The 15,000-nt window shown below is 49.3% G+C and overlaps 1 protein-coding gene across 2 annotated transcripts in view; it reads left to right on the top strand.

The window, feature by feature from the left end:
* The window catches only part of phka2 (phosphorylase kinase, alpha 2 (liver)), a 31,860-nt gene that overhangs the window by 4,363 nt on the left and 12,497 nt on the right, over nt 1-15,000 (top strand). For both annotated transcript variants that reach the window (XM_080539008.1, XM_080539009.1), the window contains exons 7-22: nt 181-261; nt 863-961; nt 2,189-2,335; nt 2,703-2,756; nt 4,260-4,382; nt 4,627-4,722; nt 6,955-7,062; nt 7,670-7,748; nt 8,318-8,452; nt 8,874-8,983; nt 9,762-9,906; nt 11,954-12,032; nt 13,151-13,287; nt 13,807-13,974; nt 14,560-14,693; nt 14,847-14,983. In XM_080539008.1, coding sequence (XP_080395134.1) covers nt 181-261; nt 863-961; nt 2,189-2,335; nt 2,703-2,756; nt 4,260-4,382; nt 4,627-4,722; nt 6,955-7,062; nt 7,670-7,748; nt 8,318-8,452; nt 8,874-8,983; nt 9,762-9,906; nt 11,954-12,032; nt 13,151-13,287; nt 13,807-13,974; nt 14,560-14,693; nt 14,847-14,983 — 1,832 coding nt within the window. The remainder of the gene's footprint in view (nt 1-180; nt 262-862; nt 962-2,188; nt 2,336-2,702; nt 2,757-4,259; nt 4,383-4,626; nt 4,723-6,954; nt 7,063-7,669; nt 7,749-8,317; nt 8,453-8,873; nt 8,984-9,761; nt 9,907-11,953; nt 12,033-13,150; nt 13,288-13,806; nt 13,975-14,559; nt 14,694-14,846; nt 14,984-15,000) is intronic.

Raw genomic sequence — 15,000 nt, 5'->3', positions numbered from 1 at the left:
GGCGTGTGTGTGTGTGTGTGTGTGGCGTGTGTGTGTGTGTGTGTGTGTGTGGCGTGTGTGTGTGTGTGGCGTGTGTGTGTGTGTGTGTGTGTGTGTGTGTGTGTGTGTGGCGTGTGTGTGTGTGTGTGTGTGTGGTGTGTGTGTGTGTGTGTGTGTGTGTGTGTGTGTGTGTGTGTGCAGGACTATGGGATGTGGGAGAGAGGAGACAAGACCAACCAGGGCATCCCTGAGCTGAACGGCAGCTCTGTCGGCATGGCCAAGGTAGGCACACACACACACACACACACACACACACACACACACACACACACACACACTTGCGACATCTGTGGCATTGTGCTGTGTGATAAAACTGCACATTAGAGTGGCCTTTTACTGTGACCAGCCTAAGGCTCATCTGTGCAATAATCATGCAGCATCTGGATATGCCACACCTGTCAGGTGGAGGGATTATCTGGGCAAAGGAGAAGTGCTCACTAACACAGATAAAAAAATAATTTGTGAACAGAATCTGAGAGAAACTGGCCTTTTGTGTACATAGAAAAAGTCTTAGGTCTTTTTTTTTCAAGTCGTGAAAAAATTGGAGCAAAACAAAAGTGTTGCGTTTATATTTTTGTTCAGTGTAACCATGTGTGTGTGTGCTGTGTTGTGATTGGCCCAGTGTAACCCTGTGTGTGTGTGCTGTGTTGTGATTGGCCAAGTGTAACCCTGTGTGTGTGTGCTGTGCTGTGATTGGCCCAGTGTAACCCTGTGTGTGTGTGTGCTGTGCTGTGATTGGCCCAGTGTAACCCTGTGTGTGTGTGTGCTGTGCTGTGATTGGCCCAGTGTAACCCTGTGTGTGTGCTGTGCTGTGATTGGCCAGGCAGCGCTGGAGGCCATAGATGAGCTGGACCTGTTCGGGGCTCACGGAGGACCCAAGTCTGTCATCCACGTGCTGCCTGACGAGGTGGAGCACTGCAAGGTACACACACACACACACACACACACACACACGCACACACACACCACACACCACACACCACACACCACACACCACACGCATGCACACACACACCACACACCACACACCACACACCACACGCATGCACACACACACACACACACGCGCACACACACACACCACACACCACACCACACACCACACACCACACGCATGCACACACACACACAATAAATTACAATAAATAAACCACTATCTCACTTCAGTCACTCACAGTTGCTGGTGATGTCACACACCTCCACACTCCTGGTGATGTCACACACCTCCACACTGCTGGTGATGTCATACACATACATATCCAGGTAGATCTGGTGTTTCCAGGTAGATCTGGTGTTTGTGAACAGTGACAACAAACAGAGAAGCTCCTTGTAGACACACCCTCCTCATGCACTTCCTGTAGAGAACAACACACCCGTATGGAAGGACGGTTGTCATAGACATTTGTACATTTATGATATGACCATAACACATCTCAGAGGTGATGTCTTTACTTACTTGCTCTCTGCGTACACACCTACACACCTACACACACACATCTACACACACACACCCACTGTTCTGTTTCTGTACATACAATATAAACACAATTACCCTGTTAGGAGATCTTAGCAGGATGTGGAATCAGCTGTGTCTCAGGAGGTAGAGCCGCCGTCTAATGATTACAAGGTTGGCAGATCGGAGGTTCGAGCCCCGGCTGGCCATATGTCGAGGTGTCCTTGGGCAAGGCACTGAACCCCATTGCTCCCAGTGAGCGGGCCGGCGCCTTGCATGGTAGCTTGCTGCTGTTGGTGTGTGAATGGGTGAATGAGAGGCCGTTGTAAAGAGCTTTGGAATAAGTCTGCATGTGTGTGTGTGTGTTTGTGTGTGTCTGTCTGTGTGTGTGTGTGTGTGTGTGTATATCCCAGGCCATCCTGTGCTCCATGCTGCCCAGGGCCTCCACCTCTAAGCTGTGTGTGTGTGTGTGTGTGTGTGTGTGTGTGTGTGTTAGGCCATCCTGTGCTACATGCTGCCCAGGGCCTCCACCTCTAAGCTGTGTGTGTGTGTGTGTGTGTGTGTGTGTGTGTGTGTGTGTGTGTTAGGCCATCCTGTGCTCCATGCTGCCCAGGGCCTCCACCTCTAAGCTGTGTGTGTGTGTGTGTGTGTGTGTGTGTGTGTGTGTGTGTGTGTGTGTGTGTGTGTGTGTGTTAGGCCATCCTGTGCTCCATGCTGCCCAGGGCCTCCACCTCTAAGGAGATCGACGCCGGGCTGCTGTCCGTCATCTCCTTCCCCGCCTTCGCCGTGGAGGACGCAGAGCTGGTCACCATCACCAAGGCCGAGATCATCTCCAAACTGCAGGTAGGGCTGTGTGTGTGTGAGAGTGTGTGTGTGTGTGTGGAGGACGCAGAGCTGGTCACCATCACCAAGGCTGAGATCATCTCCAAACTGCAGGTAGGGCTGTGTGTGTGTGTGTGTGTGTGTGTGTGTGTGGAGGACGCAGAGCTGGTCACCATCACCAAGGCCGAGATCATCTCCAAACTGCAGGTAGGGCTGTGTGTGTGTGTGTGTGTGTGTGTGTGTGTGTGTGTGTGGAGGACGCAGAGCTGGTCACCATCACCAAGGCTGAGATCATCTCCAAACTGCAGGTAGGGCTGTGTGTGTGTGTGTGTGTGTGTGTGTGTGTGTGTGTGAGTGTCCAGGGTGTGTAACTCTCTCCTCTGTCCAGGGTCGATACGGCTGCTGTCGGTTCATCAGAGATGGATACAGATGTCCCCGAGAGGTAACACACACACACACACACACACACACACACGCACACACGCACACACACACACACACACACACACACACACACACACACTCACACACACACACACACACACACACACACACACACACACACACACACACACACACTCACACACACACACACACACACACACACACACACACACACACGTCCCCAAGAGGTATAACTTCATATTTCATATTTCGAGTTACTGAAACCCTGAAAACTGCAGTTATCAAGCCTTTACTAAAAAAGAACAGCCTAGATCCATTTGTACTGAATAACTACAGACGCATATCAAACCTTTCCTCTGCAGGAAAGATAATTGAAATAGCTGTCCACGAACAACTTGACCCTGAATGATCTCTTTGATGGCTTTCAATCAGGCTTTCGCCCCCCCTACATAGCACTGAAACGGCCCTTATTAAGGTCCTTAATGACATTCGTGTAAACACAGACAAATCTCAGTTTTGGTACTACTAGATCTTAGTGCTGCCTTTGACACTGTAGACCACAACATTATAATAGACTTTCAGGCACTGCCCTAAACTGGTTTAGATCCTACCTACAGGACAGAAGCTACTATGTATCTGACATAGTCTAAATTAAAGTGACATGTGGGGTTTCCCAAGGGTCAATCCTTGGCCCCCTCCTATTCAATCTCTACATGCTTCCATTGAGACACTTCATAAAAAACAACAAAATCGCCTACCACAACTATGCGGATGACACTCAAATCTACATAGCCCTCTCACCGAATAGAATAGTCCCATCGACAATCTCTGTAATTGCATTGAACAAATAAACACCTGGATGACACAAAACCTCCTCCAACTAAACAAGGACAAAACAGAGATAATTGTATTCGGTGCACCTGACAAAAGATCGAAAGTCAGTGCAAAACTTGATTCTCTCTCTCTTCAAACTATAAAACAGGTCAGAAATCTTGGTGTAATTCTAGACTCTGATCTAAACTTCAACAGCCACATAAACTCTATAACTAAATCAGCCTACTATCACCTGAAAAACATAACAAGAATGAGAGGTTTCATGTCCAAACAAGACCTTGAAAAATTCATCCATGCATTTGTTTCCAGCAAGGTCCCTAAGGTCAGCTGAGGCTAATCACCTAATCATTCCAAGAATGAAAACAAAACACGGTGCAGCAGCTTTCAGTCACGCTGCTGCATGCTCCTGGAACAAACTCCCTGAAGAAATCAAACAGGCCCAAACCCTTAAAATATGTCAATCTAAGCTAAAAACCTTCATTTTTTGCAGTAGTTATGATTAAACACAAACACTTCTATCAATGTCTTTTTTCCATAAACTATCGTCTTATTGAATGTTTTATCTATTTACTTCTTATATTTGCTTTTATTCATTGTAATTTTTATTTTCTTACTATGCTCTTCTAAATGCTGTATGTAAAGCACTTTGAATCGCCCCTGTTGTATGAAATGTGCTGTACTAATAAACCTGCCTTGTGTGTCCCAGGACCCCTCCCGCCTCCACTACGACCCAGCAGAGCTGAAGCTGTTTGAGAACATTGAGTGTGAGTGGCCCGTGTTCTGGACCTACCTGATCCTGGACGGCATCTTCACTGGGGACCTGGTCCAGGTAAATACCTCCTCCCTCCATCCCTCCCTCCATCTCTCTACCTCCTCCTCTCCTCCTCCTCTTCACTGGGGACCTGGTCCAGGTAAATACCTCCTCCCTCCATCCCTCCCTCCATCTCTCTACCTCCTCCTCTCCTCCTCCTCTTCACTGGGGACCTGGTCCAGGTAAATACCTCCTCCCTCCATCTCTCCCTCCATCTCTCTACCTCCTCCAGCCTGCCCTGACCCCCCCTTTCCCCCCCCAGGTCCAGGAGTACCGGGAGGCTCTGGAGGGGGTTCTGATCCGGGGGAAGAATGGGATCCGACTGATGCCTGAGCAGTACGCTGTCCCTCCTGAGAAGGTACCAGAACCCTACCCTACTATACACCTGAGAAGTTACCACTACTACTATACTACTATACCCTACTGTACTATACTATACCCTACTGTCCCACCTCAGAAGGTACCACTACTCCACTCTACTCTACTATGTCATACCTTCTGCCCGCCTGATTACTATGGGATCTAGAGCCTTTAGCCGTTCTGCTCCCTGCCTCTGGAACTCCCTGCCACCTAACATTCTGGAACTCTCTGTCTGTCTCCTAACATTCTGGAACTCTCTGTCTGTCTCCTAACATTCTGGAACTCTCTGTCTGTCTCCTAACATTCTGGAACTCTTTGTCTGTCTCCTAACATTCTGGAACTCTCTGTCTGTCTCCTAACATTCTGGAACTCTCCGTCTCCTAACATTCTGGAACTCTCTGTCTGTCTCCTAACATTCTGGAACTCTCTGTCTGTCTCCTAACATTCTGGAACTCTCTGTCTGTCTCCTAACATTCTGGAACTCTCTGTCTGTCTGTCTCCTAACATTCTGGAACTCTCTGTCTGTCTCCTAACATTCTGGAACTCTCTGTCTGACTCCTAACATTCTGGAACTCTCTGTCTGTCTCCTAACATTCTAGAACTCTCTGGGCCCTATTAAGCACTTCTTAACTTGCCGTCTTAAGTCTTAATTAAGACGCACCGCCAGGTTAAGACCTACCCCCACCCTTATTATGCGCTTCATACGCGCTACTGCTATTATGCAGGTGTCGATAGGCGCCCACACATAAGACGTAAAACTCCCGTGCATATATCACTCATTGTGGGAGTGTTCATATGTTAATGAAGTGCACTAGGCGCCCCTGCTATTATGCGATCTGACTTTGCTCCTATCGCTAAGAAGTGGTTTGAAAAGTTCTTAAGTTTAGACTTCATGCACGTTTTGAAACACGAGCGCGCCTCCGCGGTTTGCGCATGCATGTGGGCACACATGAACACGCACGTGGCTCCACGGCAAGACGTCAATTACGGTCACAGTATAAATGCTTTATTTCAGAAGGGAGAGGCAGAGAAGCGCGCTGACCTCCTTCTTAGGACTTCCATAATAGCATAGCGCTAATGACTCAACGCAGCCGGTTCTTAAAGGGAATGGCACCTGGCACGCTGATTGGGTTGATTGAGAAGACGCCCAAAACACACCCATGACTAATTTCTTTGCTTAGCGCCGGGTTTTCGGCGCCCACTACCGCACGCATAATAGCAAAGTGGCCTTGACCACGCCTCCACGTCTTAAGTTTAGATCTACCGCCTCGTCTTATTGATGAAGTGCATAATAGGGCCCTCTGTCTCCTAACATTCTGGAACTCTCTGTCTGCCACCTAACATTCTGGAACTCTCTGTCTGTCTCCTAACATTCTGGAACTCTCTGTCTGTCTCCTAACATTCTGGAACTCTCTGTCTGTCTCCTAACATTCTGGAACTTTCTGCCACCTAACATTCTGGAACTCTCTGTCTGCCACCTAACATTCTGGAACTCTCTGTCTCCTAACATTCTGGAACTCTCTGCCACCTAACATTCGGGAACTCTCTGTCTGTTTCCTAACATTCTGGAACTCTCTGCCACCTAACATTCTGGAACTCTCTGTCTCCTAACATTCTGGAACTCTCTGTCTCCTAACATTCTGGAACTCTCTGTCTCCTAACATTCTGGAACTCTCTGTCTGTCTCCTAACATTCTGGAACTCTCTGTCTCCTAACATTCTGGAACTCTCTGTCTCCTAACATTCTGGAACTCTCTGTTTCCTAACATTCTGGAACTCTCTGTCTGTCTATTAACATTCTGGAACTCTCTGCCACCTAACATTCTGGAACTCTCTGCCACCTAACATACGTAATTTTGACACTCTCTCCACTTTCAAATCCAGTCTTAAAACACACCTTTTCACAATGGCTTATTTGGTTTGATATGCTGTATTTTGTTTGTTGTTTTATCTCACTTTGCTTTGTTGATTTTATAATGTTTTGATATGTGGTTTTAACTATGTCTTGTAAGGTGTCCTTGAGAGCCTTGAAAGGCGCTCGTAAATAAAATGTATTATTATTATTATTATTACTATACTCTGTTTAACTCTGCTCTGCTCTTCTCTACTGTACTCTGATGTAGAGTATTTGTCTGCGACAATTGACAATTCTAATAGACAACAGCACTACCCCGTAGATAATAATTGAGGTGTGTGTGTGTGTGTGTGTGTGTGTGTGTGTGTGTGTCCAGATCGAGGAGGAGTGTGCTAACCCCCACAGTGTGGACAGGGTGGCTATAGGTCAGCTGCCTCACATGTGGGGACAGTCTCTCTACATCGTAGGCTCCCTGCTGGCTGAGGTAAACATCTTCATCCCCACCACCATCATCATCTTTATCCCCAACACCATTATCACCATGATGCTCATAATCTTCTTCATCACCCTCTCTTCTCTGTCTCCCTCTCCTCCTCCTCATCCCTCTCTCCCCCCTTTCTCTCTCCTCCCTACCTTTCTCCTCCTCCTCCCTCTCTTCTCTCTCTCTCTCTCCTCCTCCTCCTCATCCCCTCTTCTCTCCCTCTCTCCTCCTCCTCCTCCTCCTCCCTACCTTTCTCCTCCTCATCTCTCTCTTCTCTCTCTCTCCTCCTCCTCCTCATCCCTCTCTTCTCTCCCTCTCTCCTCCTCCTCCTCCTCCTCCTCCTCCTCCCTCTCTCCTCCTCCTCCTCATCCCTCTCTTCTCTCCCTCTCTCCTCCTCCTCCTCCTCCTCCTCCGCCTCCTCCTCTCTCTCTCCTCCTCCTCCCCCCCCCCTCCTCCTCCTCCCCCTTCCCCCTCCCTCCTCCTCCCCCCCCTCCCCCTCCCTCTCTCCTCCTCCTCCTCCCCCCCCTCCTCCTCCTCCTCCTCCCCCCCTCCCTCCTCCTCCCCCCCCCTCCCCCTCCCTCTCTCCTCCTCCTCTTCTCCCCCCCCCCAGGGGTTCCTGGCTCCAGGAGAGATAGACCCTCTCAACAGGAGGTTCTCTACCATCTTCAAACCAGACGTGGTGGTCCAAGGTACACACACACATTACACCACATCACACCACACCACACCACACCACATCACACCACACCACACCACACCACACCACACACACCATACCACACCACACCACACCACACCACACCACACCACGTGTGGTCCAAGGTTGGTTCTGTCTACCTCCTGATGACACACACACACACACACACACACACACACACATATTTAAAGTTTGCAGTTTGCAGGCTTGAAATGTACATGTTTGTGCCTCAGCACTACACCTGATTTTTTCAGTCCAGCAGCTGCCATACAATCCGTCCAGACTGTCCAGGGCCCAGAACTTAGGTCTTTGCTGTGTTCAGGGCCTGGACGGCCCTGTGGTAGAAGCAGTTCTTCAGTCTGTTTGTCTTACTTCAAGGGGGGGAAGTAGAATTCTTAGGAGACACAGTATAGGGGGAAGCAGGTGTCTAATGCATGCTGAATTACCTGTTTTGCCTGTCTCTCTCTCTTGTGTGTATGTGTGTGTGTGTGTGTGTGTGTGCGTGTGTGTGTGTGTGTGTGTGTGGGTGGGTGTGGGTGTGTGTGTGTGTGTGTGTGTCAGTGTGTGTGTTGGCAGAGACGGAGGAGATCCAGGAGTTGTTGAAGGAGCACGGGCTGGAGGTCCAGACGCTGGCGGAGGTCCAGCCAATCAGAGTGCTGCCTGCCCGCATCCTCAGCCAGATCTACGTCAAACTGGGTACACACACACACACACACACACACACACACACACACACACACACACACACACACACACAGACAGAGGGAGGGAACCATTTTCGTTGTAGGTTACATGATTGATTGACAGTTAAAAGAGATTGATTAATATGTTACATCATTGATTGATAGTTAAGAGAGTTAAAAATAAGTACATTTCTGTTCTATTAGTTAAGAATAGGTAGAACTGCGGGTCCCAGAAGGCCTTGCAGCAAGACGTAATAGAAATGGACTTTTTTGTTTGTTTGTTTGAAATCGATCAAAAGTGTATGTCAGCTGATTTTTTTTGATAAAGAAGCTTTCACTTTAAAACCCGACGTCCTAGCCATCATTTGTGAAGGTAGAAATACTACAATTCTACTTGTATTATGACATTGTCTTCACGTTGGTGTGTTCCCTAGGCAACTGTAAGAAGCTGGGTTTGACCGGGCGGCCCTACAGACACATCGGGGTTCTGGGAACCTCCAAGTTCTACGAGATACGCAACCGGACCTACACCTTCACCCCCCAGGCAAATACACACACACACACACACACACACACACACACACACACACACACACACGAGGCGACTCTTATAGTAGGGTAAAAAAGGCACGGCTGTTCTAGTGTTAAATGTGGTGTGGATAATGTGACTGACTGGTCTCTGTTCTGGGTGAACCTATGCTAAGCTAACGTCCTGTCAACATTTTTCAACAGTTTGCACCCCTGTATTAACAGCTGTGGTCTCTCTAGTTCCTGGGCCAGCACCATTTCTACCCGGTAGTACAGTAGTGTTAACAGCTGGTCTCTCTCTAGTTCCTGGTAGTACAGTAGTGTTAACAGCTGGTCTCTCTCTGGTCTCTCTCTAGTTCCTGGTAGTACAGTAGTGTTAACAGCTGGTCTCTCCTGGTCTCTCTCTAGTTCCTGGTAGTACAGTAGTGTTAACAGCTGGTCTCTCTCTAGTTCCTGGTAGTACAGTAGTGTTAACAGCTGGTCTCTCTCTGGTCTCTCTCTAGTTCCTGGTAGTACAGTAGTGTTAACAGCTGGTCTCTCCTGGTCTCTCTCTAGTTCCTGGTAGTACAGTAGTGTTAACTGCTGGTCTCTCTCTAGTTCCTGGTAGTACAGTAGTGTTAACAGCTGGTCTCTCTCTGGTCTCTTCTCTAGTTCCTGGTAGTACAGTAGTGTTAACAGCTGGTCTCTCTTCTCTAGTTCCTGGTAGTACAGTAGTGTTAACTGCTGGTCTCTCTCTGGTTCCTGGTAGTACAGTAGTGTTAACAGCTGGTCTCTCTCTGGTCTCTCTTCTCTAGTTCCTGGACCAGCATCATTTCTACCTGGCGCTGGACAACCAGATGATCGTGGAGATGTTGAGGACGGAGCTGAGCTACCTGGCCTCCTGTTGGAGGATGACTGGCAGGCCCACGCTCACCTTCCCCATCACGCACAGCATGCTGGGTAATAACTACACACTCACCCTCACCTTCCCCATCACGCACAGCATGCTGGGTAATAACTACACACACACCCTCACCTTCCCCATCACGCACAGCATGCTGGGTAATAACTACACACTCACCCTCACCTTCCCCATCACGCACAGCATGCTGGGTAATAACTACACACTCACCCTCACCTTCCCCATCACGCACAGCATGCTGGGTAATAACTACACACTCACCCTCACCTTCCCCATCACGCACAGCATGCTGGGTAATAACTACACACTCACCCTCACCTTCCCCATCACGCACAGCATGCTGGGTAATAACTACACACTCACCCTCACCTTCCCCATCACGCACAGCATGCTGGGTAATAACTACACACTCACCCTCACCTTCCCCATCACGCACAGCATGCTGGGTAATAACTACACACCCTCACCTTCCCCATCACGCACAGCATGCTGGGTAATAACTACACACACACCCTCACCTTCCCCATCACGCACAGCATGCTGGGTAATAACTACACACACACCCTCACCTTCCCCATCACGCACAGCATGCTGGGTAATAACTACACACCCTCACCTTCCCCATCACGCACAGCATGCTGGGTAATAACTACACACTCACCCTCACCTTCCCCATCACGCACAGCATGCTGGGTAATAACTACACACCCTCACCTTCCCCATCACGCACAGCATGCTGGGTAATAACTACACACCCTCACCTTCCCCATCACGCACAGCATGCTGGGTAATAACTACACACTCACCCTCACCTTCCCCATCACGCACAGCATGCTGGGTAATAACTACACACACACCCTCACCTTCCCCATCACGCACAGCATGCTGGGTAATAACTACACACTCACCCTCACCTTCCTCATCACGCACAGCATGCTGGGTAATAACTACACACACACCCTCACCTTCCCCATCACGCACAGCATGCTGGGTAATAACTACACACCCTCACCTTCCCCATCACGCACAGCATGCTGGGTAATAACTACACACTCACCCTCACCTTCCCCATCACGCACAGCATGCTGGGTAATAACTACACACTCACCCTCACCTTCCCCATCACGCACAGCATGCTGGGTAATAACTACACACTCACCCTCACCTTCCCCATCACGCACAGCATGCTGGGTAATAACCACACACACCCTCACCTTCCCCATCACGCACAGCATGCTGGGTAATAACTACACACCCTCACCTTCCCCATCACGCACAGCCTGCTGGGTAATAACTACACACCCTCACCTTCCCCATCACGCACAGCATGCTGGGTAATAACTACACACTCACCCTCACCTTCCCCATCACGCACAGCATGCTGGGTAATAACTACACACACTCACCCTCACCTTCCCCATCACGCACAGCATGCTGGGTAATAACTACACACCCTCACCTTCCCCATCACGCACAGCATGCTGGGTAATAACTACACACTCTCACCCTCACCTTCCCCATCACGCACAGCATGCTGGGTAATAACTACACACACACCCTCACCTTCCCCATCACGCACAGCATGCTGGGTAATAACTACACACTCACCCTCACCTTCCCCATCACGCACAGCATGCTGGGTAATAACTACACACCCTCACCTTCCCCATCACGCACAGCATGCTGGGTAATAACTACACACACTCACCTTCCCCATCACGCACAGCATGCTGGGTAATAACTACACACTCACCCTCACCTTCCCCATCACGCACAGCATGCTGGGTAATAACTACACACTCACCCTCACCTTCCCCATCACGCACAGCATGCTGGGTAATAACCACACACACACCCTCACCTTCCCCATCACGCACAGCATGCTGGGTAATAACTACACACCCTCACCTTCCCCATCACGCACAGCATGCTGGGTAATAACTACACACTCACCCTCACCTTCCCCATCACGCACAGCATGCTGGGTAAATACACACGCACAGCATGCTGGGTAAATACACACGCACAGCATGCTGGGTAACTTGATTTCTGCTCTGTAACCCAGCTGTGTGTGTCTCCCCCTAGTGGAGGACGGCGAGGGCGTCGACCCCTGTATCCTAGCAACCCTGAGGAAGCTGCAGGACGGGTACTTCGGAGGAGCCAGGTCAGCATGTCACTTCCTGTTCCTGTCTTCCTGTCAAACTTTCTTCCAGAGACGCACCATGACCTGACCAGTAAACACATGTGGAGGTGGCGCTACCTCAACTGTCAGAGGGAGACTGTTCCAGAATAAAACCCCTGAATAATAAAAACAGCTCAGAGCGGCAGTGCTGTTCACCCTAGCCACTGTGCAAGAGCGTTCACTGGCTCTAGTATTATGCTCATGCCGGGAGTGCTCCGTTCCTACCTGGCTGCTCAGGTAAGCTGGGGCACTGGGGCAGTCCTGTTTATGAACAGATGTTTCAGCTTGAGCTGTTCGACGCGCTGCTCTACTGGAAACATGTTGACTCTAAATTCAGATTCCCCAATACGGGTTCTGGAGGGAGCTTCAACATGTAACAGATTATGTTATTTTGCGTTACCTGTAGCTTGTGTTTTAGCTTGGCTGACAGACCACTAAACCAGGCTGAACGTGTGTAGTCGACATGACGCTGTATGACTGCAAACACAAGCAACCTGATGATTCTGGTGTCAAACTCCCTAGTTTTCCGGTACAGAAACTTTAGCTTGTTTGCACTCTTTGCAAGAACTCTTTCTGCTATTAAGACCCCTGAAAGAGATTGGTCCAGTGTTAATCTGAGATAAGTAACACTTGATCTGGACTGAATGTCATCTCCTGCACAAGTTACGCTGATCCTATTAAAAAAAAAAAAAGCTTTTGATTTGACCCAAATAAAATAGATTTGGTTTTAATGATTAATTTTTGGTTTTTAATTTGGATGTAATGACAGTTTATTGTCAGTGAACCACTCTCTTACCAATGCAGGTTCCCTGCTCAAGGCCTCTGTCCCCTCTGGGTCCTTTCCTGACACCAGGAGAACTGAATCATCTGCATAATAGCAGAAGTTTGCACCCTACAATTGCCAGCATGTCATTGATATAAATCAGAAACAGTAATGGACCCAGAATGCACCCCTGGGGCACCCCACATGTCACCTCCATGGCCCCTGAGAGGGTCCCCTCAACATCACACATCTGAGATCTTTTAACACAGGCATGTGTGTGTGTGTGTGTGTGTGTGTGTGTGTGTGTGTGTGTGTGTGTGTGTGTGTGTGTGAGCAGGGTCCAGATGTCTGACCTGGCCAGGTTCCAGACCACCTCCTTCCACACGCAGCTCAGCTTCCTGGACTCAGACACGGACGACCAGCTGCTGGAGGACGACCTGGAGGAGGAGGAGGAGGGCAGCTACGCCCCCGCCGGTAGGGAGGTGTGTGTGTGTGTGTGTGTGTGTGTGTGTGTGTGTGTGTGTGCGTGTGTGTGTGTGTGTGTGTTTGGCTATGAGGGACACAGGAACAGCCCAGGCAACAGCAGATCTGGGATCAGACTAGCTCTGATGTTCTCTAGGTTACTGATTGAATGTTGACATCTCATTTATGTTATATTATCTCTTTTCTATTCTACCTCTCTTCTGTCTTCCACCTCTCTTCCCTCTTCTATCTCTCTTCTATCGTTCTTCTACCTCTTTCTCCTCTCTCTCTCTTCTCTTCTCTCTCTTCTATCTCTCTTCTCTTCTCTCTCTTCTACCTCTTTCTCCTCTCTCTCTTCTATCGTCTATCACTCTTCTATCTCTCTTCTCTTCTCTTCTCTCTCTCTTCTACCTTTCCTACCTCTCTTCTACCTATTCCACCTCTCTCCTCTCTTCTATCTATTCCACCTCTCTCCTCTCTTCTATCCCTCTTCTCTCTTCTATCTTCTACCTCTTCTCTCTCTCTCCCCAGGTGGGTCTAAGAGCATGTTGGACCAGTACCTGAGCCAGATGGACCAGTCCTCCCCCGGCTGCCATCTCCCTCCCCTCCAGCGGGGGCAGCACCACGTGTTCAGCGCTGAGCACACCACCCACGACATCCTGTCCCTCATGGCCAAGGTGCAGGGCCTCAGCATGCCCAGTGAGTTACCATGGAGACCCCAGCCACCAACTGACAAAAACAAACTGCCAAAAACAGACTGTTAAGAAGTAACATGTTTAACACTAGAACAGCCGTGTCTATGTTACCTACTATAAGAGCCGCCTCGGGGGTCAAATGACCACAGTCTTTACAATGGGAAGCTGCTACTTACACACAAAGACCACTAGTTGGCGCGTCTTGTAAATTAGCCTGCCTCCTACACAGAAAAACTGCAAAATAGCTTCATATTAGCTTATCCTGATGTGATGTTGAAAATGTAAGGATACTGGGTGGTAGAACGCACATATCTAGGAAAAGTCATGAAAGGAGGGTCCTGAAATTTGATTGAGTGCAAAGATATAACAAATGTTTTACTCACAGGGTCAAATGACCTCACCCACGGCTGTTCTAGTGTTTAATTGAGGGATATCCCAAAATATTTATTCTATTTTTAAATGTGAGATTATTCTTGTACAATGAAAAGCGCTGTGAAACTGTAATTATTAGGTGTCATTTGTATTCTATACGGGCTATGCCCTAGCCAGCCTCCTCTCTGGGGTCCTTAACGAGCTGTTGTCCTTCCAGAGGCGTCCATGTACCTGCCTGTGACGCCCCTCATGAATAAACACCGCAAGTCTCTGAACCTGCTGGTGGTCCCCCAGCTGCAGCTCGCCCACCAGGCCCAGCTCCACCACCAGGCCCAGACACACCAACACAAGGTCAGAGGTCATGACAGTTCTGCTACAGAAGACACACATTCATGTCTGAACCAATACCAAGCACTACGCTCATAAGAAATACTCTAAGCAATGTGTGTGTGTGTCTCTCTGTGTGTGTGTGTCTGCGTCCCTGTGTGTGTGTGTGTGCTGCAGGTCCCCAGCGTGGCGGACCTGCCCCTCCCCCGGGACGCCCAGGGGAACCCAGACCTGCCCTCCCTGGCCCGCCAGCTCAGCCACTGCCCCTCGCTGCAGGACCAGGCCGACATACTATACATACTCTACATCCTCAAGTACGTCTGAGTGTCTG

This window comes from Nansenia antarctica (genome assembly GCF_963989245.1).
Source record: "Nansenia antarctica genome assembly, chromosome: 9".
Classification (NCBI taxonomy): Eukaryota; Metazoa; Chordata; class Actinopteri; order Argentiniformes; family Microstomatidae; genus Nansenia; species Nansenia antarctica.
Note: the sequence above shows the minus strand (reverse complement) of the source record. Positions and strands in the feature narration are given on the sequence as shown.